At 44.1% G+C, this 27,436-nt stretch overlaps 1 protein-coding gene across 2 annotated transcripts; it reads right to left on the bottom strand.

The window, feature by feature from the left end:
* Positions 1 to 717: 717 nt before the first annotated feature.
* Positions 718 to 26,822, bottom strand: fam120c (family with sequence similarity 120 member C). Of its 2 annotated transcripts, XM_080733057.1 has the most exons (17): positions 25,288 to 26,822; positions 22,119 to 22,365; positions 21,761 to 21,843; positions 19,426 to 19,554; positions 19,097 to 19,199; positions 17,337 to 17,410; positions 16,191 to 16,471; positions 14,671 to 14,833; positions 14,070 to 14,153; positions 12,991 to 13,162; positions 10,185 to 10,434; positions 8,617 to 8,731; positions 8,048 to 8,257; positions 7,456 to 7,693; positions 7,074 to 7,209; positions 6,878 to 6,941; positions 718 to 6,736 (listed from the first exon to the last, which is right to left on the bottom strand). In XM_080733057.1, the coding sequence occupies exons 1-17, from the start codon at positions 25,801 to 25,803 to the stop codon at positions 6,479 to 6,481; spliced, it is 3,123 nt and encodes a 1,040-aa protein (XP_080589183.1). In that variant the 5' UTR covers positions 25,804 to 26,822; the 3' UTR covers positions 718 to 6,478. The 2 variants fall into 2 exon arrangements, with proteins under 2 accessions (XP_080589183.1, XP_080589184.1); XM_080733058.1 differs by lacking the exon at positions 7,074 to 7,209 and having other exon boundaries at positions 6,598 to 6,736.
* Positions 26,823 to 27,436: the final 614 nt, after the last annotated feature.

Raw genomic sequence — 27,436 nt, 5'->3', positions numbered from 1 at the left:
TCACCTGCTACCTGCGGATGTCTCAAGTCCCCTTGGATGCCGAGTAAAGCAGCATGTTTTCCTGTAGCCTTCCATCCACCACCCCAGGTGGCTCCCATATCAACCTCGCCATCTTTCCTGTTGGAGCGGGTGGGTGGTGGGTGGCTGCCTGCTGCACAAAGTATCTCGAGATTAACGGGTCTGTGGAGCGCGCCTAGAACGAGACTTGACTTTCATCTGATTTCTGTGTGTAGGCAGTGTAGCCCAAGCAGACACAGGTTATATATTTGACTGTCTGTCTGTCACCCCAGAACAGTGGTTCTCAAACTTTGAAATATGAATGTATCCCCTTAACTTTGACGGTGTACAAAATAAATGGAACCAAGTGGACCCGTTAAGGACACTGTCAAAGTGTCAATGTTAAACTTCACTTGTAAGGAAGGGTCAATTTATGCCCTAATGATATAAAGGAACCTAGAGTCCCTGTAAGCCTGGTGGGCGTGGTTAGAGTCCCTGAAATCCACGAGAACCACTGCAGCAGAAGATGGACATATTCAAACGTGTTCAGCTGATGACTCTGGGTTTTCAGTTTGATTATGTGCTTGTCATTACTTTTAAGAATGGTGTTTCGTGTCAGTAACATTGCAAAGTAATAAAGGACGACATGGCGTGAATGACTCGCACAAACCCTCTCTTATCCTTACATTTTACATTAAAAAAAATCAGACAATCGACAACTTTTCTTTTTTTTACTAAAAGAATAAATTTTATTTCAGCACTGTAAGTCATTTCCCAACCGGTACAAACATGACTGCCATCTTTGTCTCTTTCTGAGCCATTCCTCCCCTCCCTCTGTGAGATCAGACCACCAACAGCCAGACGAGTAAAAAAAGCTTCCTTTTCTTGTCTTTCCACAAACAGTCTGGTGCTTCCATAATGCTAACAATGATGACAAATTATACCAACCATAATCATAACAGCAATAATGATGATGATAATAATTATATAATAATATGGATCTTTTTTTTTAACCCTTCACACTGCACAGGTAGTTTTGGGTGGCCCTTGATATTGAAGTACATGCAGTACACCTGTTTGAAGGTTCGATGGACCAATATAATATTGAACAGCTCAACAATGATCAACTTTTGAGCCCTGTGGTGGGTACAGCCCGGCAGGGGGTGGGGTTGGGGTTTAGACTTGAACTTTGGGGGGCTGTTGAGAGGGGGGTGGCGTGGCAGTGTAGAGAGAGACAGACAGTATAAGGGATCCCTGTTCAAAACGGGACACATCTTTTTAAGAACGTTGCAGATAGAGAACAGAACAGTTACAACACAGATCTGACAATTCCATTCCATAGTCTGTATGACAAACAATATCTTTTTTTTTTCTCTTAAGTATACTTCTTAAGTACAACATAATACATTTCTATTCTGGAACATTTGGTTCTGTAACATCGTAGAGCTCTTCTGATAACGCTCTTTAGGCTGGACAGGGAGGCAGTGTGTTTTGAACCACTGGACACAACACTATACTTTCATCAGTATCATCAAAGTGTGAATTTGCCCCAAGACACTTCACTTAAGATCAGCTTTACCATCCACTTTGTTTAGACATACACTTAGCAGTAGAGGATAGATTCCTATGGGTGTTGAGATGCAGCTCAAAACAAAAAGCACTCGTGCAGTGTAGTGTTGGAATTGACTGGCAAAATGTCAGTGGTGTTCCTTGCCTCAGATGGCTTTCAGTACACTACTTATGGGCTCAGAATTTCTTGCTTGGAGTGAACCTTTAAATGTAAGGACTGGAAGGAGGTAAACCAGACTCAAATCCGTCCATTGGGGGAAATTCAGCCCACATCATTTTCAACTTCACCAGGCAATACTCCCACATAGTGATAGATGAACAGAACATCGCTGCACTGTCCATCTTGGAGTTAAAAGTAAATATGGGGAGGAAAGTACAACAATCACACTTGTATTGGAATGCAAAACAAGGGACCAAAACATCCCGTGATAGGAAGCATGTTGGTGAGTGTTATTCCTTCCTGTGTATTCGTTCTAGCACAGATTCAAGTGCAGCGTTTCACACAACCTGAAGAATCGTTCAAAGAGGATCTTGTCAAGACAGGGTGAGCAATCAATAGGAAAGGTGGATCCACCACTAATACCTTACTGACCTCTGACACCCAACCATGTGACCAAAACCAGGCCACTCGCTCTGTCCACAAACACACTTCCTCCTCTTCCCTGTCTGTCTTCGTCTCTACGACCGCCACAGTGTAAATATACATATACGGTAACCTCACATACTTGTCAGATATATCACACGTGCTGTAATGTCATAATATATATAATCATACTCATCAGAAAAACGTGTTACTTGGGGCAGACCATCAAGTGTTGGGAGGAGCAATAGAAGGGCATTATAGGGATATAAGGGATGCTATGTGTACTTTGGTTCTCAGGTGTTTCAGATGAGACGTTTAGCTGCTTTGTGCAAGGGCGCAGAGTTCAGCTTCCATCGCGAATGAATGGACCAAGTTATAAGGGATATATGAGAAATCGAAACGTAGTGCAGACGATTTTTTTTCTTTAAAACGGGCAACACTTACTTGCGTACATAATGGTGAAAATGGTCTAAAGATGCCATATAAAATACAGGTAAGGAAAATCGCAATCATTACAGTTCAAATCTCTAGGTTGGCTAAGCGTATTTCAGTACTAACTGAAGCAATGGTAGAAGGATTAGATTAGAAGATGTAATAACATTTAAAAATAGTAAGAAAACACATTTGCACAATTGAATAAAACAGTTTTGATTTTTTTCAATTTTTTTTCTCCAGACTCTGGCTAGATACATACAGAAACTGATTATCAACGTTAATATAACCTTTACTGTTAGTTGGGTTGATTAAGGGGCGGGGCAGCCCAAAGAGAGAAAAACGGCCGATAGAAATGGTCTTAGGGCTAAAGGACAGGCAAAGAGAGGGATGACAAGAATGAAACTGAAACTTGAAAGACAGGGGGTCAAGGGGAGGGTTATCTGTGTGTATATCTGAGTATTTGAGTGCAATAGCCTTTTAATGTGCAAACTGATTCTGTGATCATGGACTAGATTAGACAGTCCAGTCTGTGTGAGTTCAAATGCATGTGTGTTTCTCTGTGTTGGCGTGTATTCTATAAGGGACAGGGAGTAATGAATAAAGAAGGGCAGAGAGAAGAGCTGAAGGAACAGTGGGGTAGGAGAGAGGGAAGAAAAGAGTGTCATAGAGCAGGAGGTTAGGATAACAAGCATAAAAATCACTGATCAAATATCTAAAATAACTAAAACAGACGAGGACAAAAGAGGGTCACTACATCATGTATTGTGTTGACTTCTTTTCCGTACTATCTAGCGAGTAACTCAGGGTATAACATCTATGTATTGGTGTGTATGTATGTATGTATGTATGTATGTATGTATGTATTGGTGTTTATGTGTGTTGTTTCTTTGTGTGATGCTAAAATTAGTTTATCTGTCCATGCAATTTAAATGTGGGTCAGTAGAATGTGTTACCATATGATCTCTGATGAACTGACAACCACTCCACTGGGAACTGAAACTGCACAAATCACTTCAGCACAAAAGCAGAGAGAATGCTGCTGGTAACAAATGCGACTGAATACATGTCTGACTATCTGTAGTTTGTGTGCATGTCACATGTAGGTGCGAGTCGATGTGTGCGTTGTGTATGCATGTTTTTATAATTCTGTTATCTGGCGAGCGAATCAAAAGAGGGCATCGTAAACCAGACTGCACTCTGGCTCGCCGCAGAAAAGCCTTTTTTTTCTAACAATGTACTGTTGCGATATACTAATGTCAAAAGTTGAAAGCAGTTAAGTATATGACTCCTAGTAAAATCTAGACTTAGCGTTTTCGGCCAGTGGTTACTATATTCTCTAGCCTAGTCTTGGTGTTCGCATGTTACGGTCCTGTGTAGAATATGACGCCATTACCTACTCTTACCCTAAAAACACCTACGGTGCTCTGCATTTTATGTTTAACTCCTACCAATAACGGCTAAGAATTTCCGAACCTTCCGATTCCATTTGGTGTTGGTATAAGAGACAGTGGCGAGGCTCCCGGCCCGATGAGGGGCGGGAGCCCTAACTTGTTGCCAGTCAACTGGCGGCGTTTCACTCTGTAAACGGTTGATTTCGTTAAACGGAGGGGATGTCTGACACGACTACATTAACACTTATATATAGTCAGGGTTTTGTTTTGTTTTTCCTTTCCTTCAAAACATCATTTTATTAGCTTTTTTTTTTCCCATGTTGATTTTGTGGCACGATATAGAGTATATGTCATCAACATAGTTAAGAAAATAAGGTGCTTCTTGTTGACTTGCCTTTCTTTTTTTGAGTTCATTTCGACCTCTCTCTGATAATAAAAGTTATAGAAAAAGAGAATGTATATGGCCAGCAGCTCTCAGGCAATATCTGGTCATCTACCGCTTTGAAATTTATAATTGTGCTACAAACAATTGATAATAAGCAATTATCATTACTTTTCCTTAGCCAGATGAAACTTAAATCCTTTTTTTTGGGGGGGGCACATCTTAATTAACAAAATAAGCGCTCTAAACAAAACAATCTTATAAAGCCTCAGAATTGAGAGCAGAACACTTGAGGCCACCGCATGGCCTCTCTTCCCCATCATGTGACCCGTGTTCCAGCTCACAAACCTCAATGTATGGCTGGACAGGGGAAGTGCTTGTTGTTGGTCTAAAGTGACACACCAGAGCTCTCATGGGCAGAAGCTCCTAGGTGCTGGGCTACAACCGTGACAACGGTCAGTCTATCACCACCAAAGGTGGGAACAGGGGGTTCTTGAAGGTGTCAACCTACCAATCCCCCTTTTCTTATTGGCCAGCTCACAGGGCTGGCCTGATTAAAACTTGCTTTGGGAATTAACTTGATCGAAACCTCAAATGATTCCCAATAATCCTTTACACAGAATAGGGAGTCATTTAAAATCCATTGCAAAGTGTTAGTAGATTCTTGTTTGATTTCATGAGGCCAATCTTAGGGAAGAAGCTGCATACTAGCAGTTACCCATACCATTCATATCCATCTTTTGAGTGGGCAGAATGATTTTTTTCTTTTTGGCCTCAACTCCAGAAGGTGCAACTCGAGTTTCTTTTTTTCTTTTACCTGGTAGAGAACTGTCCAGTGTGGTTTTATGCTTTTAAAACAAAGTGCTTCTTCGTCTGAAACCACTCTGTTCACATTCTGACGTCTCTCAAATATATCTACCATAAAACTTAGTTCTATAAGTCATAATGATTTACTCAGGCGCAGGGGACACCCCCTCACAGACTGTCAATATGTCTGCATTAGGGGTTTGTTCTAATCCATTACATAATAAAATACAACAATAAGTGCTCTTTGTCGGGATATACAATCAAAGCTTTTGGAAATAGGGGCAAGGGAATGGGAAGATAATAGTAATGCACTTTCTTTTAGGGGTGGGGGCAAGACCTTGCATACTTTAGGGCTTAAGGTGCATAAATCCATGGGGGTCTCTTTAGTACAGCTAAGCACTAGGCTATGCTACGTAGGTCAAGGTAAATTAGCACGCTAAAACCATGGTGGTGCAGAAGTGCTCCAGTGACAGATAGCCAATCAATAGGGCGAGGGGTTGTTGCTGCTAAGGGGCATGCTAGCGCTTTAGTGGCGTGGCAAACACTTGTGGGGGAAACTGCAGATATATATCTTTTTGGGGGAGGTGGGGGGATAGGACGCTGCACAGGTAAATTACAAAAAGAACAAAACAAAAACAGCACAAGTAGTTTGTTCCTTTGAAAACAGGCTTTTCCCAACGTCCAAATCTTCCTCTGCCACACATCCAGAGTCAAACTCTGATGATCCCTCTGAACTCATGTAAGACGACTTACATGAGATGGCAATGGCAACAAACTACATTAGCACCTAGCAACCAATCCATGGCGACCGAGCCTAAACGCTCTAACCATGGAAACCACATCCAATCTGTCACCGTAACCGCAAGCTTAGAACGTCTGTGCGTGCAGAGATTCAAACTGTGAGGACACTAAAAACACAGAAAATAGAAAACTCAAACCGTGCGGACCTCTGCTGAGGAGGGGAATTGAGGACTATTGTGGGGGCAGGGGGGGAGCTTTAAGTTACTCTGAGTGAGGGAGGCAATTGTGATTTTGAGAGGGGGGGGCGGCGCTTACAGACTCATGGAGAAAACTTCTCTTCGATAAAAGAATGTAAAACCACATGAGAAACTAAAAAGGGAGCAACAGCTAACTGCACTGGCCTATCACACCGAAGAAGAGGAGATGGGGGGAGGGCCTTTAAGCAGGGCCCTCCCCTCTTCACTTCCTGGTCCGCATGATGGGCGGGCAGCTAGCGGGCAATAGAGCTACAAAACAGGGAAAGGCAGTCGAACACAGATCACTCTCAGAGCAGTGCATCCTGGGAGGATGCAGTCACTCCTCCTTCTGTAGGGCTCCGTCTGATGGGCAGTCGTCAAGGCAACAGGGGGCCTCCACTTCCACCCCCTCTGATTGGTTGTCTCTGCTGGCTAAGGCACACGGGATTGGCTGGGCCAGGGGGGCCAGTTCCAGAGGCTGGCCGATGGCGGAGGCTGCTGAGCTGCCGTTCAGCTGTTGAGTCGCAACCTCTGTGGTAGAGGTCACCTCCTCTGAGGGCTTTGGGGGACTGCTGGATGGGGGGGATGACGATGACTGGAGAGGGGAGGTGATGAAATGGATCAAGGAAGTGAAGGAAAGACAAGACGGAAGTCTTAGATAAAGACAAGTTAAAACAATGAGGAAAAATAATCCACGTTTAAACGATAGCTATGAGCCATTGCTCTGTTGTCATACCTGTGTTCGGTTGACGGTAGGCTTCTTCCCTCCCCTCATTTTTGATGGAATCTCCTTACCCCTCCTGTATTGCAATGAAGACGCAAAAGGAAGCAAAGGATAACTTGCTTGATGATCTATACAAGTTTACTACAAAACACTGAGAACAGCACGTCTCAGGATCATAGAGCAGTAAGCGCGTTAATGTAGAATTTACCCTTTCCCTGCTCCCACTGAGACCACCTGCATGTTGAAACCCCCTCGTCCACGGATTGGTTTGTTCCCAGCCCACTGGCCCACAACCATGCCGGCTATCTCCAGCTTCCCTCCCTGAGGGGGGATGGACTGAAGGCCTTGAGGAGACAAATTAAAAAGTTGGACAACCAATGATGATGAAAGACTAAACGTTATGCCTGATTTACACTTGGTTGCGCAAGGGTGTCGTGCGTCAAAAATAGCAAGCTCACAACCTGTCGCGCAGTAGCAGATGGGCAGTTCGGGTGTACGACACACAAGTGCAACTAAATATAACTCAGGGTTCAGGTCTGAGTGCGTTAAGAGCAGAAATAGGGGAGAAGTAGTGATGGTAGTGTGTTTACCTGGGAAGGCTCTGGGCCTGTGTTGGGCAGGATGATGAGGATGGTGATGGTGCATGTTGCCCATGTTGCCCATGGGGCGGGGCGGGTAGAGGTGATGCATGGGGTAGAATGGGGGCACCATGGTGGGGGGCAGGAAGGCAGGAGGAGGGAGAGGTGGGGGTGGAGGAGGAGGGCGGGACAGGTTGATGCCTTCGAGGATCGCCTGGCGCATCTTTTCCACCCTGGACACCAACTCCTCCTGCAGCAGATAGCGAGAGACACATTGGTCATGCATGCCTGAACAGTACACACATATTTGAATCATAGCTGAAAATGGGAAATACTGTCTTAAGTTAGGCCTTGACTGTCAGAACACTAGCAGCCAGCCTGTATAGTGCAGTTTTGCGACAGTGGATAGGGAAGCTACCATTATAAGAGTCAGTATTTTTCTTCTTTGTTTTTTCAATCTTTCGTGTCATTCAAGTTCAACACGCTCTAATTTGCTTTGGTTCACAACTCTCCCTCCAACATTTCCAACAGTGAGGACCTGCTTCGTGGTTACAGAATTACAAGTGCACATACACACCCACACGAAACACTCCCTGGTTCATACCTGCCCCTCACACATGTCCAGCAGGGCAGCCCTGTCACGGGCAGCCCGAGCCAGTTTGCTCTGGAACAGTTTGCCATCAAAGAAGCCCCAGGGGCAGCAGTGTTCCCACGGCAACGGCTGGCCACACACGTCGTTGACAAACAGCGCAGTGTCGACACCGGCCATGAACAGAGAAGCCAACTGTACACCGCGGGCATCCACCTTTTCCACCTGGACACACAAACACACTTTGTTATACAGCAATGAGTTCCAGTAACTCACACATTCAATGGTTATATCTGTATTAGTCATTATACAACACGAGGCGTTGTGAGCATGTAGATCTGCTATTTTCACAATAGAACCGTGTTAAACAAAATGTAATGCCTCTAAATGCTCGTCAGGGTGGGGGTCCCCAGTTCAAATATGATTCTTTTGGGGGCCGAGGCCTGAAAGGGTTTAGAGCCACTGGTATAGACAGCATATGGTGCTGAATTACAGTACTGTTGGGCACAGGGTCCATTTGGTTCCATTTGTCTTTGGAGTTAAATGAACACTGAGAGGGTAACATGGCTTCTTGGGTGTCCTACCTTGAGTTCCTGTAATTGGTCTGGTTCATACAGCTGGTTGGAGACGGCCTGGGCCAGGAAGGCATCCAGTTCATGTCTCTGGAGGATCCTCCCGCCAGGCCACTGCATCATATACCTGGTAGGGAACATGTCATGTGAGCATCATATACCTGATAGGGAACATGTGAGCATCGTATACCTGATAGGGAACATGTCATGTGAGCATCATATACCTGGTAGGGAACATACCATGTGAGCAGTGGTGGAAAAACTACACAAATGATTTACTTTAAGAGGTGGTGCCATAGTTTTGTACTTTTTCTGGTTTTCATGTGTCTAGGAGGTTGACAGTAGTTCATTGTGTGGTTGTTATGAGCAATTATGCATTCTCTTTTTATTTGGGTTTTTAGCTGGAGGATGCCACCTGCTGGGTCAGACGTGCCGTTCTAATTACCATTCACCCAACACACGTACGTGGGTGTGGCTAACTTCAGCTGGGTCACCACCCACCATGACAACCACGCATACCAATGAACTGGTGGGTGTGGCCACATAAAAAGATAATTTTAACTCTCTGCAAACTTTTTTGGAAAAATTCTTCCTCCTAGTATAATCATAATAGTAGATAATCATGTTTTATAGGGGTGAAAATCATGGCACCCCATCTTTAAGTACCAGTAAGACTCCCCAATCTGGAGATAAGCGACCGCCACAAACTTTAGAAGGCAATCGTAGCCAATCAGGGGGGAATATGGTAAATTGGACAGATCCATGTTGATGACATGGCTTGAGAGATACTGTGTACCGCTTTGTGTGATTTTAGGCCATAATCTGTAGGAGCAGTGTCCAAAAGTGTGTTTTGCAGAAATCGGCCTGATGGTGGCGTTAGAAGAGGGGCATGTGAGAAATGAGGGGCGGAGGTAGTGATTTGCCATCCAAGGAGTGTGTGTGCGAAGTTTGACACAAATAGGGCCAACGGTGGCGGAGATAAGAGTAGGGGCAAAAGTGTGACAGACGGAGGGACGGAGAGACAGCCGGTGGAGCTTTTCATAGAAACTTCGACCTGACGGTCACAAAAAGTATCAATACTGCAATGTAGAAATACTCTGTTAGGGTATGGTCACACTAAACTACCCACGAGAGTGGATTCCCAATTCCGCCAATGCATTTCAATGAGAGGAACATAATGGAAATAAGCCTTGGGGCTTTCTCCTCGTGATATGATGTGTTTGGAAATGCTATTGTGCTCTCCTTTATCACAAGTCAAGTCAATCAATCACCCTTAAAACTTTTTATGCTGTCAGTGTCAACCTCCTGAAGTATCTCTTCACAAAAAGAAAACAAGAGCAAGAATCAGCAGTGGGTGCAATGAGTACCAAGTAGCACGCACATCTAACAAAGAATTATCCGGGTTCTGAACAAAAATACGTACAGTTTAAGAGGAAGAAGCTCGCACACCGTCTTTACTGCTCCCAGTTGATGCCTGATGAAAACCCACATAGGGTCAAAACGTTGCTAAATAAAACTTACCTGGGAGCAGTAAAGACGGTGTGCAAGCTTCTCCCTCTTAAACTGGAATGAGTACCTACCTGAGCACACAGCACATGAGCAGCAGGTGTTGAGGCACCTGTGCTGGGTTGAGCAGGGCAGGGCAGTCGGAGCGCAGGCAAGCCAGGAAGGCCCTGGTCCTCCTGGAACGGTCCTCACTGGCACGTCCCAACCATAGGCGCCGCAGGTTGGGGCAGGTCCACTCCCGGAAGCACAGGGCCGGAACCAGCTCTGGGGTCAGTGCTGACTTGGCTTTGCCACTGCTCCACTCTTTGACAATCACTGGAGGAACTGTGATGTAGAAGAGATGAGAAAAGAGCGTTGTTATCCAAAAGGAGCGACAATACCATTTGAGTGAATTGAAATGTATGGCACAACATTCACAGCTCACCGGCAGCGCCAATGAGTCATTCTACTAAGTAACTAGAAAAAGGGTTCTTCCGAGCACAGTTCTCCACCAGGTCAGGAATGTTGTGCCATAATAGGACAATTTAAAAGGGTCGCATTTGTTCCTCATAGTCAGTCAAGCCCAAAAGCCCAAGGAATAGGGTTGGACCTGTGATGTCATGCCGTACTTTTTATTTCTGTTTTATCTATTAGTTTGATCATTAAGGTCCACAGAATGAGAGGTCTGCTCTGTGATGAGTCATCACTTTTTTTTTTGATGACTCATCACTTTTCAGAGTTTTGTGGGGCCGAAATGTAGCCCAAGGAATGTTCTTCATGCAAAACAAATGCTTGCAATGGATTCAGAATCATGAAGAACCCGTAGTTTGACCCCTCACATGCTACTTAAAGCATATTTGTTTATTTTCTTAATATTTTTCATTTCCTGCATAGTGGAGTCAATGGGACAGTGAATATACAAATGGCCATAACTTTTTTTCGTGATGTTTCCAGCAGAGCAGACCTCTCATTCTGTGGACCTTAATGACCAAACTAAAAGATAAAGCAGAAATAAAAAGTACGGCATGGCATCACAGGTCATCTCACATTCTGGGTGAGTGGGCTATCAACGTAGTGGAAATGTGCGAGCAAAGTTTAACTGCAATTGGACACTGCATTCATGATTTGAGGCATTTTGTACAAAACAGACCACACCTCCAGTGCAAACCAGGCAATCTTAGCCAATCATGATAGAATATGAAAAATCAGACAGATCCGACTATATGTGTAACTGACTGACATCATTAAGCATTTTGAAAGAAATGTTGCTATCACTTATGAGGCAGAGGTAAGAGAACACCCAGGACAGTACCTCCCTTGTCTGATAAAAAAAAAGAAAAAAAATGTGTCTCCAGTGCAAGAGGCATAAATTAGCACTGTAGGCTGTAGCTACTCTAAACAGTAGCTGGAGCTGGTTTACTCCTTGAATAGGGATGAAAGTCCCCCCAGGGATTGCTTGACAATACAGTATGACAATATCATGTGTCGTCTGTGTTCAGAGGATAAGCTATGTAAGCAATAACTCAAACAATGACAGTTCATTTGCACTTGCATCACCCATGAGTTTAAATCAGTTCAACTACGGAAAGCATGTAGCCACGGATATGAAAAGACAACAGGACCTATTTTCGTCCATGCCTTAACCCTTTATCCTTACTTCAAATGGCCGATCTACATTGACATGTTTTGAGATTGTAGATCTGATCAGCTATTTTAACTATTTAAAAACATTTTTCAAAATAGTAAAAAAAAATGGCTTGGGTTAAGGCATGGACGAAAATAGGGCCCCATGTCTCTCAAGCAGCCGAGAGTAATAATCAAGCTGATATCTTTGGTCACACTTCCCAGTAGGAGAACTCAGTAAACAAGCTATCTATTCCAGGGATCCTCAACGTTTTCAGGCCAAGGACCACTTAATTGAGAAAGATGAAGCAGGGATCCCCACAACCTTTTGCATAGTTTCCATATAGTTTTATTGTTTGACAGCACAATCATCAGTGCATTTTGGATTCATGTCAATTTGTGTTTTCAGATATTTAACCACTTGAACCGTCGATACTTAATAAATGTACCTTTCACTCTGTACTAGTCTTCTCTTTTTCCCCTATACACCAAACCTCTTTGCCGAAAATAGCTGATCTACAAGCTCACAACGCCTCGCGTAGATCTTGTAGATCTGCTATTTTTGGCAAGTGGTTAATATAAAAATATAAAAGGTTCTATCACACAAAGATTTGGAGGACCCCCTGTAGTAATTCTGAGGACCCCCTAGGGGTCCCGGACCCCCTGTTGAAGACCCATGATCTATTCTGTTTGCCCTCCTTCAGGGTTCCCACACATTTTTACCAATTAATTTCCAAAACTTTTCCAGAATATTGAACCCAATTTCCAGGACTATATAACAATAATTCAGCTCAATAACGAGTCGCTTACTCCTATGTGCAATGCCCAAAGACAGGCAGTGTATGCCAGTGGTTCTCAACCTTTTCAGGCTGTGACCACCAAAATAATCATATTTGAACTGGGAACCCCGGCACCCTGACGAGCACTAAGAGTTGAGGAATTTTGTATAACACGGTTTTATTGTGAAAATAGCCGATCTACATGCTCACAACGCCTCGCAACGATCTGCTATTTTCACAATTTCTGCCTCTAATATTTGACAATTTGGCCCATGTTTAATTTGTCATTTCAGAGGTATTAACAAAATCAATAACCAAAGACAATGCATAGCTATTTTTTCCAGGACCTTCCAGGACCCTTGATCAATTCCAAAACTTTTCCAGTACTGGAAAATATTTTTCTAATTTCAAAATATTTCCAGGAATTTCATGACCGTGGGAACCCTGTATTCTGTTTGCCCTCCTTGCTCCCAGCCTCAACCCCCCACCAAGGCCCTACCTTCCAGGGGTCCCCTCTTCCGCATGGCCAGTCTCTCCATGCGGCGGTGTGTCTCTGCCAGGCTGAAGAGCACACCGTAGGCATACTGTCTGGCAGCTCGGAACAGCAGGGAGGCAGGGGGCAGCTCAGAGTTACACTCATCCTCTATACACACTGGCATCTTCATCTCCCCCTGGGAGGAGAGGAGAGTAGAGAGGAGGGGAAGGGGACAGGAGAGAGAGAGAGAGAGGGACAGATGGTAAAAGATGAACAGGAGGCAACGCTGAACCAAGCTGAAGAGCAACGGAGCAGCCAAGATATCTTTTCTCTCACCCTGCTTCTAGAAAACCTGCGTATTCTGAAGCTTTACAAACCAATAAAGGGTTAGGGTTAGCATTATAGCTGAAGTGGGACTTGGTGTAAGTTGTCACAGGCATGTGTCAAATACCCCCCAAAAAGGAAATGAAGGCTTGTTATTTCTGCCTGTTAGGGATATGTCCATTTCATTCCAGGTTAGGACCTATTACACCACTTGACCGGTCACTTTTTCCCCAGTAGGAAGGGTGCAAATGCCCTGCTTTTCTCTAGTATAAGCTAAATGGTCAGTTACATACCTGTACAAGACACTATAACGTTTTTGCTTCTGGGGGTCCCTGGAACTAAATATTTTGAGATGGGGGTCCGTGGCCAAATACATATAATTTTGGGGGTCCTTCACATGAAAAAGTTTGAGAACCACTGACATAGTAGTCTCTCAAGAACAGACTAACTGAGCTCCAGTTAAGTGAAAAGGACCTTTTCTTTGACGATGGCAAGCCAGATTGCTGACATAGAAACAGTTTTTTCAAAGAAAAACCTTAGAAGGATTCAAAAGACAGAATCGGGTCAAAATTCTAATTTTCACGATTTTTCAAAAATAGCAGATCTACAAGCTCACAGTGCGGCACTCGGTGCCGCTATTTTTCAATAGTTAAAGCATGAAATAATGATACACAATAATGTGTACCCGTTCTGAATGGGTTAAGGATTTGAACGAATCGTTCACAAGTCTCGCTAATGATTTGATTCTTATGAACGACACATCACTACTGGCTGTGTACCTTGGTCAGTATGTGGTAAATCTGGGGATACATCAGTCCTCTTCTGTGTCTGTGTTCAGCCACACGAAGCACCTCTGCGCTCACCTGGGGAGAAAGAAAGTCAAGGCCGAAGGAAAGGCTTGTGTTACAAAACAGGACAATGTTGTTGCCATATACTGTATAAGGCATCTCGTTTTTCTCTCTGCTTCATAAACACACACACACAACCACTAGGCCTGTCACAATCATTACATAATCGTCTAATTGCAATTATTTGTCATAATCGTTTTGTCATAATCTTTCGAAAGATTTTCATAATAGTTTCAAACATTTTCAAAACTAGTGTAAATGGCAGATCTACAAGCTCACAACGCGTCGCATCACGACACGTATAAAGTTGTCAAATGTGTCAGTGATGTCTTCGTATATTGAGGGTTATGTGTCATATGTGCCATGTGCAACTTCAAAGCCTACAGGCCAAACAGAAATGTAATTGTCAACTACAAAAACACAATCAAGTCGTTAATCGCAAATATTTGAGTAACAATTAATCGTCATGTAAAATGACATAATCGTGACAGCCCTAACGACCAATCTCTCTCTCTCTCTCTCTCACACAGACCTGAGGCAGAGGGGGTGTGGTTATGTCCATGTGACTCCGTGTCGCCATGGACAGCAGCGACGGAATGTTTGACCCGCTCCCGTTGCCGTGGGAACCGTTTCCAGAGGCCGAGCCCCCCCTACCAGTGGGATCCTCCCACCTGGAGGACTTGTCCGTCAAATGACTGAGGACAGGAGAGAGAGAGAGCGCTTTGAACGACACCATTTCCTAAATGAAACTTATGTGAAGGTGTGGGAAGCACGAGAATCTTAGTTTAGACCTTTAATGTTATTTATAGAGCTACGATATTTGACGCACGGAGGAGTTTTCACTTTTCGGCTGCATTAACATGCAGTCAGGCACACAAAGTGTTCTAAAAATGGAATCAAGATTCCAGAGAAAACGACACCATCATATCAAGTCTCAGGATAATTGTTGTTTGTCTCAGGATAATTGTTGTTTTGTCTTATTGTGTGAATGTCTATACCATTTTCAATTGCAAATTGACTTTTTTTTATTGTACCGTTTGACCCCAGCAAGAATACTCCAATGGGTTTCAACTGGTGGTCTGTGAAGGTATTTCATGTGGTCCCTGACCATGCATTCAGTGATGTCATGCAGTATAGATTTTTCCACACTGGGATACCTTGAAGAATAAGCACAGGGCTCGGTTGTAGCCAGAAAAGGCCATGAGTCCCTGTTCTCCACTCAAAAACTCTAAGCTTAGCTCATATAGAACACTTTACCTGACACAACAGTGGATCCCAGGTCTTACTTTGTTCTTAAACTTAGAAAAGAAAAAATAATTAATAAATAAAAGAAAAGAAATGGCTGATTTTAATGTGGGGCAGCTGGCCTACTAAATTTTCCAACTTCTGCAATGCTACAAGAGCAAGACAGGTCTCGCTACACAAGACGCCAGCATAAATAAAAACTATTTAAACCCTGCAAAATCCCACATCAATGATGAACAAAAAATGGTGGGAACTGAAAAGGATAGCTTATAGCTACCCATCATATTCCACAGGGGGGTTTTAGCTTAACAAAGCTTAGCCCCGGCTCCACCGGGTGCATCGAGCGTCACGTCAACGCCAACGGTGAGAACACTCCCGTTTTAATCAATGAAGGGTGCTCCACTGCCGACGTCAACGCCGGATGCTCAAATTCGCCCCGGTTCATTTTTTGACGACGGCCAACGCCGTCTTTTTGGTGGAGCCCTAGCCTGATAGTGCTCGTGCCCACAGAGGAGGGGGGGGGGGTTACGTGTCTTGCTCATGGACACTTCGACACATTGCAGAGAGCTGGAATCGTACTTGGAACCTCCGGAGTCCTAGGCGGGCTCACTAACCATTCAGCTATGGCTGCCCTATAGATCCTCGCATAAACAACAATTTTAAACCCACCACAAACCCACATCGATGAAGAACCGCAAATGGTGTAAACAAAAAGATGGATCTTTTCCTGATTCAGTTATTTGGACGCACACTTGCAATACACAGTTTGAGAATCGGCGTCCCATCTTTTCTTTTGCGTTTTCTTACTTTGCGTTGCTGTCGTTGGGTTCATCACCGTCGGAGGATGAGGAGGGGGAAGGGGATGGACCGGACTGGGCGCCGGCGTGGGCGTGGTGATTGGGTAACCTACTTCCCCCCTGTGAGGAATCATATGGAGCCGACCAGTCAGCAAAGCCCATTTTCCCCGTCAGCGAATCGTTGCAGTCCTGCATGGGTGGTGGCGGGTTCTGGAACAGAGGGTTGGAGCCAGGTCCATACGGAGTATTCTGAAAAGGTGGCTTTAACCCTGGAACCTGGGGAGGAGGAAACTACACGGACAGGAGAGGAGAATAGCAGGGGTGGAGGGGGATGAAGAGTGGAAAAGGAAGGAAAATTAAAAATGTCAGTGGGAGGGAAAAATAATCACACCCAATGTGAAGTGAGCATAACGCATTGCTATGGCAAAACGCTAAGGAAAAAGACTAGGATATAAGTCTAGGATGTAATTAGTGATGTAATCTGGCTACACACACACACACACACACATATTGCTATGGCAAAACGCTGAGGAAAACACATTGCTATAGCAAAACGCTGAGGAAAAGTGGCTACAGATAGGTCTAGGATTTTGTAATATGATGTAATATGATGTAATATGGCTGCGCACACACACATATTGCTATGGCAAAACGCTGAGGAAAACACATTGCTATGGCAAAACGCTGAGGAAAAGTGGCTACAGACACACGCACAGGCACTTATAGGAGCGGTTTACCACCACTCAAAAAGTGTGAAAGGGCAAAAAGATGTATCAGGGATAGGAACTAAAGTCTGAGAGTTATATTTAACTGCATGCCGTGTCGCACATCAAAAATAGCATATCTACAAGCTCAAAATGTGTCACAGCACGCAACCGAGTATAAATCACCCTTAAGGGTGACCCATTTTAAACCAGGTCTTTTGGAAGCACTAGTCTAGTCAAGATAGGAGGATTTAGGTTGGAAATTACTGTGCGCTGTTGCCTACGCCATTTTCCCCCAAAACTAAACACAAGCCACAGAAAGATTTTCAGAGAGAGATCCCAAACGTAATGCCATCCCGTACATGTAGACTGATGAGTGCTCATCATGAGCAGAGAGCAACACACCCGGTGGGTGGGGATTAGCATGGTGGAGGAAAGGCCAAGGAATCTACCTGATTCTTTCCAGGCTGCATCGGTCCCATGTGACCAGGTGGTCCCCCGAATGGATTGGGTCCAAACCCAGGTACTGAAAGAGAAGGCAAAGTAAAATAGGTTATTACTTGTATGTATGTCGGTGTCTGTGTGTGTTTAAGCCTATAGTACAATCAGGGAACAGCATTTCTGGCAACGTCATCATTAACAGCCAAATTCCTGGTGATGCCCATAGACATATAAAGGTTGGAAAAAGAGGACTGGCAAGCTTCCAAAATTCTGAAGGACAGATGCTCGGTAGGCCAATCAGATGCGGGACTCCCTCTTTCCCACTGCAGGGGGCAGAGTGCTTTCCACTGTTCCGCCAGTCCTGTTTTACCAGTCACGCCAATGAACTGCAGCGGCGGATGAGGTATCTAGCTTTTTATATCTCTGTGGCAATGCCAGTGGTCATTCTGATCTGACTTCTACTCTCACACTAGCACCTTCCTACTACACGGCTGCAGCTGCGGAACAGCAGGACTACTCGCTCAGTGTTGAGAATGTTAAGAGGAGTCTAAGGCTCCATCAATTCTAACCTTTTTCTGTATCGTATCAAAAAGGAAAGGTAGTCCCGATATGCTACATATGTCGTTCTGACCATATAATCTAATCAATGGGTTTTGGGGCTTTTATGCCTTTATTGATAGGACAGTAGACTGACAGGAAATGGGGGGAGAGGCGGGGAGTGACATGCGGCAAAGGTTGTCCGGATTGGGAATGGAACCGGCGACGCCGCCAGGCATCCATGCCATGTGGCAACGCCTAAGTGGTATGCGCCCGGACCAGTAGGCCAGCGGGCAACCCGTGCATGCACATTTAACACAGAGGCTTGTTCAAGATGACTGGATTAAATGTTGTTGTTGAAGACATGATTCCTAGATCAACTAGTTTTCATCATAGTGACAATAGATCAAAGTTTAGCAACATGAAGAAGTAATGCAAAGGTAACGTTACTTTTGAGAACAGTAAATAGTAGCTATAACTAACTAGTTACTTTTTTTAAGTAACTTCGCATCATTGGTATTTAAATGTTTTACATCCAATTTTAATGGTTGCTATGTTTTCAAAACATAGGTGGTTGTGTCTAGTAAACATTGCAATCTCCCTGTTAGTCTTCAGCCCCTCACGCTCAATACAATCTTGCCAACTTCTGCTGCTGGCTTCTATATTTACTCTTGATTTAAGTGAGCTCTATCCAAAGCTTTGTTTTTCTTTTCAGCATAAGACACCGCATTGTATGTCTGCTGTTGGTGAAACTCTTACTCATCTGTGACAGGGGATAAATTAATACCAACGATGAGGTCACAGTTGACTGGTCCATGATGTTTATCGGCCAAGCCATTTGATTTCATTTTTAAAAACTTTCGAAAAGACACCCTTCACAACGGAAAAAAGGCACGCACTCCAAAATACTTTAATGTTTAACTTTCTTTTTCTTGTTAATGGCTCAAGGAGGTAGAGCAGCTGCTTGTGAATCCGAAGTTTCATCCCCAACTTAATTTAAAGTTAGATTTGTGTGTGTGTGTGACTGTGTGTGTGTGCGTGTGTGTGTGTGCGCGTGTGTGCCTGTGTGTGTAAATAATCTCTACTAACTGACCGTTCCCTGACATCTATTTCTGTAAATTTCAGGATTCAAGTGATGCTTTTTATCCAGAGTAGGTTAAAGCAAGTGCAACTGTAGAATAAGCGTTGATTCCTTACAAGCCGACACTGCCGTAAAAAGGGTTTTGCTACTCACAAATGAAGGAGGAGGGCCCCATGCTGAGTGGGCGTGGTTTGGAGGCAGCTGAGAAATATTCCACAGCTTTCTTAAATCTCTCCACCTTGTCCTCCATGCGAGACTGCAATGGGAACACAGCAACACGCCAACAACTTTAATACCGCGTGAGCATGGTTTGGGTGTGACATACATGTGTGTCTGAGTCTTGAAGGTGTGGGTCATTTGCATGTGATTAACAATAATAATCGTATTAACTACTTCTTCATAACATAACTATAACATAATCCACAATGAACTTAAGAAAACTAGGGAGTGCAAGATTAATACATTAGCGGGCACATGTCTACCTGTGACTGTTTGAACACATCTCTGGCGATGGCGTCAAGGTTTCCCAGGTCTTTGATGGAGGACACGTATTCTGACACTGCCTTGATGACCACCTCGCAGGGTGGGAGGACCAGCTGGTGGGCTCGCACCTAGGACATGGGAGATACAGAGGGTCTGACATCGGGGCCTCATACAGTACATTAATGTCCTATTATATGAGCTTGTTAACCCATTTAGGCCTAGAATTATTGAATGCTTTAACCAGTGAAAAATAGCAGATATACAAGCTGCGAGCTTGTAGATCTGCTATTTTTGAAAAAGTCGTGAAAATGTGTGCAAATCTTTAATATATGTATTTTCAAAGCGAACGTTTGTAACTCAAATTTTGCTTCTGGGGGGTCCCTGAATATAAATATTTTGAGATGCGGGTCCGTGGCCAAATACATATCATTTTGGGGGTCCTTCACATGAAAAGGTTTGAGCACCACTGACATGGTAGTCTCTCAAGAACAGACTAACTGAGCTCCAGTTAAGTGAAAAGGACCTTTTCTTTGACGATGGCTGGCCAGATTGCTGACATGGAAACATTTTTCAAAAAACCTTTCGAAGGATTCAAAAGACACTTAATAGAATCGGGTCAAAATTCCAATTTTCACGATTTTTCAAAAATAGCAGACCTACAAGCTCGCAGCACGCGCTGCGAGCTTGTATCTGCTATTTTTTCTTTTCCATTTCCTGAAAAAGTAATGGTCAAGTTTCCACCTGACAGCGACGATATTGAGCCGAACAAGCAAGTAAATATAAAATACACACAAATTTGAACATTTATTTAACCACTTAAGCCCTATTCAAATGTTTTCAAAGTAGCAGATCAGTAAGTTCACGGTTCCATTTGTGAAAACCTTTCTGCAAATTACTTTTTTCCTCTTCTTTTTATCTTTTTCTCCCCAATTAAGTTGTTCTGCCAACTGATTCCTCCCCACACACATTTCTGTGTTGTCACTGCTGTCCCCTACTAGTGAGGAGCCCCCACTGGGAGGACATAGAACCTTCGTCCTACTCCTCCCGCCCAACCCTCACTGCGGTGCCGACCCAGCCCATAGGAGTGACAATTATCACCTTCCCCGTCTGATTTCCTGTAGACCAGTGGTTCTCAACCTTTTCAAGCCGTGACCCCCCCAAATAATCATATTTGAACTGGGGACACCCCACCCTGCACAAGCACTTGGAATTGTAAGAGTTGTCATTACGCTTAGTTTGACTTTATCCATTCCATTGAGAAAATAGACGTTCTACATGCGTTGCAAGGCGTTGTGAGCATGTAGATCAGCAATTTTCACAATTTATGCCTCTAATATTTGACAATTTGGACCACTAGTTTAGACACTCGACAAAGCCGGGTGCACCACGGTGGACTCGAACCCACAACCTCCGTGGTGGTGGGCAGGCACTTTACCACTGCGCCACCGCCACCTACAGTAAGCACCGATAATTGCGTCGCCAAAAGTTTTTACTACTGGCAGGATCAACCAGTCCAGCCAATTCCTACTCATGTCTGTTCATACTAGTGATTAGTTAAATTGTTGTTTACGTGTTGCTGAAACAACGTCACACTCTCCAAAAGCAGAACCCCGCCGCTCACAAGATGTCATGGAAAAGTTGTCATTGCAATCACATGTAAAAATGCATTCCATCAGACTTGTGATCACTTGATCTAGAAATATATAATCTTTGGTTTCTGTTGTGTTTTAACAATAATAGCAATTCAAAGCAGAGAATAGCAGACCTCCAAGCTCTCACAGCGGTCGCATCCACAACACATTAGCCACGTTTACAGGGACACCCTTCTTCTAATCTGATTAAAAAAACAGATTGGAGGTTTTGGATTAAGTGTTTACATGTGGTGAGATCAATCCCATTTGGTGTTTGGTTGGGTTGTATGTAAAAAGGTGTAGACCAGCCCTCTGCACCGATTAGAATTTAAATCGGGTTGGGCTTGATCGGGTTTACTTTATTTAGGTGTATACATGGAGAGTTCATCAGGTTTATTTTAAATCTTGTATTAACCTGATTAAAAGTGTCCATGTAAACGCAGCTAGTGTGTGCTTGTATGCCAGCTATTCTCGGCGTGCAACACCATTGCGCGATGAAGCATACGTATCTCAATAGGGAGCCCCTAATCAGCAAACACAAGAGGAGGGGATTTGCAGATCTGTTGGGAATTGATTACATGAAACCAGCAGTTGGGCGTGCAACTGTATATTATTATATTATTTTCCTCAAGTCTGTAAACACCCCCATGTTCTAGGGTGCACAGGGATTCTGGAATTAGGCCAGCAGGGAAAGTAGGCATACCTTGAGAGAAGCTAGTGGATGTTCTGGTCCCAGCAGACTCCAGTGGAAGGCGGCCAGGTCCTCATCAGGCAGAATATGGTTCCCTGGGAAGAGAGACTGTCTTTCAAAGATTTGCCATGTAAACAAAGGTAGCTATGAATGAAGAGGAGTTAGAAAATATGTTTACCAGATTGTGCAGTACAGTATGTGTGTACTGGAGTCAGGGGAAACCCACTCCTATGAAATGTGTGTGTGTGTGTGTGTGTGTGTGTGTGTGTGTGTGTGTGTGTGTGTGTGTGTGTGTGTGTGTGTGTGTGTGTGTGTGTGTGTGCGCGCGCGCTAAGTTAGTAATATTGCCAGGGTGTGTGTTGCTAGTTACCCAGCAGAGCAGCAAAGCAGGGCAGGTGCTGTGTCTTCAGCCCGAGCTGCCTGGCAGCCTCAGACAGCAGATACTGGTGTGTGGTCAGGTTCTTGCCATTCCAGCTCAGTTTTAGCGCGTGCGATGAGTAGTAGGCGGGTACGTTGCAGAGAGCAAACTCTGAGTCCTGAGCGATGAGGCCGGCAAAGCCAAAGTCCCTGTAGAGAGACAGCACCTCCTGGTGGTGGTCCTCCAGAGTCTGAACAACCTGAAGACACAGGGGAGGAAAGGGACATTAAGGTCTCTTCTGCTGCTCCCACCTCTTTCAAGTGTTTTGACATTTCCACTTTTTGAAAGGACAGGGGAAGCTTGACAGGCTCTCTAAATTAAAAGAATGTGTCAGTGATTCTCCTTCCCAAGTCTGAAAGTAAGTGTCCTTTATGTTTAAAACCTTGTTTGTCAAATATGTTTGTGGTATGTTCATGTTGTATAATTTCAATTGTGATGTAGCCTGGGCGGGGTCTATGGGCTGGAACCAGGCAAATTGTGATGTGGAGTGGCTGCTTCAGTAGATGACACACTTGGACAGAATAGACCACCCCAGGCTACAGTAATCTGTCGCTAAAGCACTTCATATTAACAGGCCACTAGCAGGTTTTCAGGTGTTACTGTTAATTTATCCATTTGTAACTGATTGTACATCAATTTATTTAACCAAATAGACTGATAAATGTGTAAACAAGAGTTATACAGTATTTTACAATGTAATGCTCCCAGGGCCCCATTTGGCATTTTTGCGTGCAGGGTCGCACAACAATTATAAAACTAAGTATGAATCTGGCTTGAGAAGTAAGTGGCCCATGAAACGACTATCAGTAAATAGTCAAATCCCAATTCCCCCAAAACACATGCAAATGTTTCTCTGTAGCCGACTGTTGAATAGGCATGATGTGACGATACTATGTCACAATTATCCAGGTGAAAATGATTGTGATTTAACATATTTTCTCAATCATCAAACTATACTGAAAACTCTTACAATGGCATAAAACATACAATACTTTTGGGAACATCCTTTTTAGTGAAAAATAAAAAGGGCAGATTCAGACTAACGTAGCACTCACACCCAGCAAGACAATCACATTAAGAGAAACAAATTCCATTCATTAAAACAATCTACCTATCAAAGTGATATGCAGCACGCATTTACATGATTGAGTGAGTCTTTTAGTTTTTTAGTCTTTTAGCTTGTTTCGTTTTCAAGAGATACAACTAGAACGAAGACTGCAGAATTTATGCAAAAGAAATTATAGAATCTTACATACTGTAATGATAAATAATTAGGCTATCATAAATAAATGATAAATAAAAAACATACAAGTCAATTGTAATTGTGGTATAGTCAAACTGTACTTAAAACCCGTTTTAGTAAAAAAAAAAGAATACAAGAAAAAGAAAACCACTGTGGCACTTTTCTGTCATCAAACCACACACCTTGACATGTGGCCTAGAGTGTGACATTCCTTTTCTAGATGTTGTTGATGTCTCGGAAGGAACACAAGTAGCAATCGTGACTCGTGAGGATCACGATTATCCCAATAAAATAAATCATCTGGGTGTTTAATCTGTTTATCATGAAATGAGATAAAAATTTGATAGCATCCATCCCTACTCTTCTTGAAAAACTACCATGGAGTTCAGGTAAAGCATATTGTTGGTGGCATTCTTGATGAAAGTTTAGACAAGTATATCTGAAACCTAGTAGTGTAGCATAGGTTTACATGCAGTATGACTGTCACAGATTGAGCTCAGCTAGGTTCTACTCAAATGTTGTTTTAATCCTATCAATGCAAAGTGAAAAACATAAATATTGCATTTAGTTAATCAATTAATAACAGTTGACATAATAAACTGCTCATGGTCTAAGTTTGTCCTTCAAGAAACATAATTAATTTGGACTAGGTGCAAAGGTGAATTACTTCTTTTGCAAAGCTCTGCGGGACATTTTGAAACATTAATTTGGTGTGCTTTTCCAATAAAGTTTTGAGTAACCATTGGAAAAATAATATATCATTATGTGGTCATGAAGAACAGAACCCTACAAAACTAAGAAAGCTAACCTTTCCAAAGGTTGAAGGAGTTAGGGGTGGTGTAAGGAGTAGTTTGGCATTTAAGAAAGGTGTAGCTGAGACAGAGGTGAGATCTATGACTCGACAGGAATGTGACAGGCATTTATTTCTATGAACGCGAGTAAGACATGGTCCAAGTGCACATGGGAGCTCAGCAGGTAGTATGGAAACCGGGAGCATTTTGTAACAGGATCTGGGTGGGACTTTGCTTGTCTTGTGTATACTATGAACAGAGATCCCCTTACAGTAGTAGGAGGATGTTATATTGTAGCATGCAATGAATGGATATACACTGGAGGCATTCGGCAGGAACATGTCTAATGGTCAATGAATCAAACAAGCTAATATTGCAAAATATCAATAGTCCATCACAAGGCACTTGACTACTAGTAATGCACATACAAAAAAAGTTAACAAATGCACCATTACCATGCACAAGCAGGCTATTATTAGTCTGACAGCTCGGTGCTTGTGTGACAATATGAAAAGGTTCACTGAGTTCATGTTATGTAATATATAGGCCAGACCATGCTGTACAATGCACATTTTTCTCATCCTCTCATGGCCATTGACTTGATTGGCCAGTAGCCACTGTTGCTCATCAAACTGCAATGGAGGCATGTCACCTTCGTGAAATCCATGTCACATGTGAAAGGAGTGAAGACTGAGCAGTGAGCACCGAGAGAAGCCACACAGATGCACACATGCATGGCATGCATAGTTGCATACATGCATGCATCTATGATCATCGGATCAGTGTGGACAGCTAGAAGGGAGAACAAATACGTGCATACGTGCATAGCTGACTAAAATCACTAGAGATACAGTGACTGCGTGGAATATTATGACTAATTGGGGCCGCGTAGCTACGGGGGAAAAACGCGTTGCACTTGGACACAGTCACAACTCCTATGAGGCAAAACACACACACAAAGCACTCATTGCAGTAGACTGGTGAGTGGACGTGCAACATTACACGATTAGCATGAAAGCCGCGTCGAATAATGATCATTTTGATAACCTCACCAAGTAAGTAAGTAACCCCATGCAGGATTACTCACCCTCACTCGGAAGCGGAACATGGCTAGCCGGACGCAGTGGCTGAGGCAAGCCGGGGGCAGGAACCATGCCCGTGGAGGCGGGGTGGCCTTGCTGCCGACGTGGTTGACTATGAGCTGCGCTGTCTGTCGCTGGCCCTGAGCTCGCCGCGCCCACTCGGGCCAGCGCTCCTTCCCCAGGGTGCCGTTGAACACCACGACGAGCTCCAGGCCACCCTGGTACAGGCAGGCCTGCGACAGGGCGGCCAGGTAGCCCAGCATGGCGTTCCACTCGCCCCCGCACACCCAATCCGTCTGGTAGCCGCCGTAGAGGCGCTGCAGGCCGGAGTCCGCGTCGATGAGGATCCGGGCGGGCGGCGGCGGGGGAGGCATGGGCCCGGGGTGATGTGGGTGGTGGGGGTGATGGTGGTGAGGGAGCTGGTGGCGACCCGCGGTGCGGGCGAGCTTCAGCAGGTCCACGGGGACCGCGGCCCCGGGACACCGCTTCTCTAGGTACTCTTGGAAACCCTGAACTCCCATGACGGTGTTATTGAGCCGGTGGGTCTGGCCGGGAGCAGGCTCTGGATACGTTCTGTACGCCGTGGTTGTAACGTGATGTGGTCAGAGACGAGAGCTAGCTGTGCACTGTCGGCAAGCTAACTTGTCTCTGAAATAATGACTTAACTGTAGGACTATATAACCTTGTTAAAACTTAGTTGCTACCCCTAGACACGCAAACGGATCGATCATGCGCTGCCTTTTCAAATACTATTGAATTTTGAAGATGTAACGTTTTAGACCCCCAGGTTCCCAACGTTGGATCTTTCAGATTTGGTCGTGAGTTGAGAATCTAGTGTCCATCCCTGGAGATTTTTGGTGAAGTGCCAGCAAGGCCAGTCTGGCCTGCTACAGCTAGAAAAAGTTGACCAAATTGCCCACCCCCATAACTTGGCTGTTAGTGAACTGGTTTTGCAAATCAAATCATGAAATGCAGCTGACAACCGGTAACTATGACGCAGGTAGCTTAGTGGCTGTTATAAACCAATGCTTGAAAAATAATAATCCTAAGTGAGTGATGCACATGAGATGCAATACTGCGCATTAGAGAGCAACCTATAAACTGGCTGGCTAGCTAGCGGACATGATAGTAAATCCAGCACCTTAGTAAGCTCGCTATTTTTACGTGACGGTTTAATGATCCGACGTAAATATTGCACAATCTAGCACAAATGTCAGCAAGTATGTCGTGGCAGTTTGTCAGCTTGCATGTGCTGTGATGTCAAATAAAGCTAAAGTGTCGAGCTAACAGTGGCTAGCTGGTGTTAGCTGCTGGCAGGGTCCCCGGCGTGATTGACGCGTCAACTCGCCAAGACAAGTCCGGGGTCCGACACGACGCGGAATGAAATGGATGTTTGGAAGAAAGAAAAAGAAAAGTAACTAAAATAATAAAACAAAAAACAAAAGCCCGATGGTGCCTCCCTCGCTTTCTTCCACGCTCACGACTTCATGTTGCGGAGGGGAGCGTACTTCCAGGCGACATCGGCCATCTTGCGACTTCCTCGCGGACCGACAGAGTGGGAGGAAAGCGAAGGGAGTGGAGGGAGGAGACGATTGGCCCGGCTGGGAAATGTAGTTCAAAGACTCCACTGTCCTCTCCCAGGAAGATGCTTCCGAGAAACTGAAAAGACTCTAACTACCAGCTACAGGTGATGAACGGTTTGGATGGGGGGGTGCTGGAGAGTTGCTTTGGTCCAGCACAAATAAGTGATTTTCCAGCATAAATATAGCTATTTTTTACATTTTACAGAAGCTAAACTGATAAAAGTATTTGATATTGTACACTTACTGACATGGAGACTATGATCATTAACTTTTGACTAATCTTCTCATTATGGTATGTGACATTCTCTACCATCTCAGCAAACCTTTTGCGTTGATATACTGAATGCAAGCCAATAAACCGTACTAGAGTTACGGATTTCTTTGCAATGACATATTTTCACTGTAGTAAGTGTAACAGGTAGAACCGTAGGTCTCGGTCACGTTGATTTCTGTATGTAATGTCGCCTCTCGGTGGTGGTTTTCAGCACGACAGGTACACAGTGATCCCTGGAGGGAAAAGTGCAAAAACAGAAATTAGGCCAACCGTGGCCTGCTGCTGAGCCTGAGTGCA

The sequence above is a fragment of the Nannobrachium achirus genome, assembly GCF_963921795.1.
Source record: "Nannobrachium achirus genome assembly, chromosome: 9".
Taxonomy (NCBI): Eukaryota; Metazoa; Chordata; class Actinopteri; order Myctophiformes; family Myctophidae; genus Nannobrachium; species Nannobrachium achirus.
This window is presented reverse-complemented; position numbering and strand designations above follow the sequence as displayed.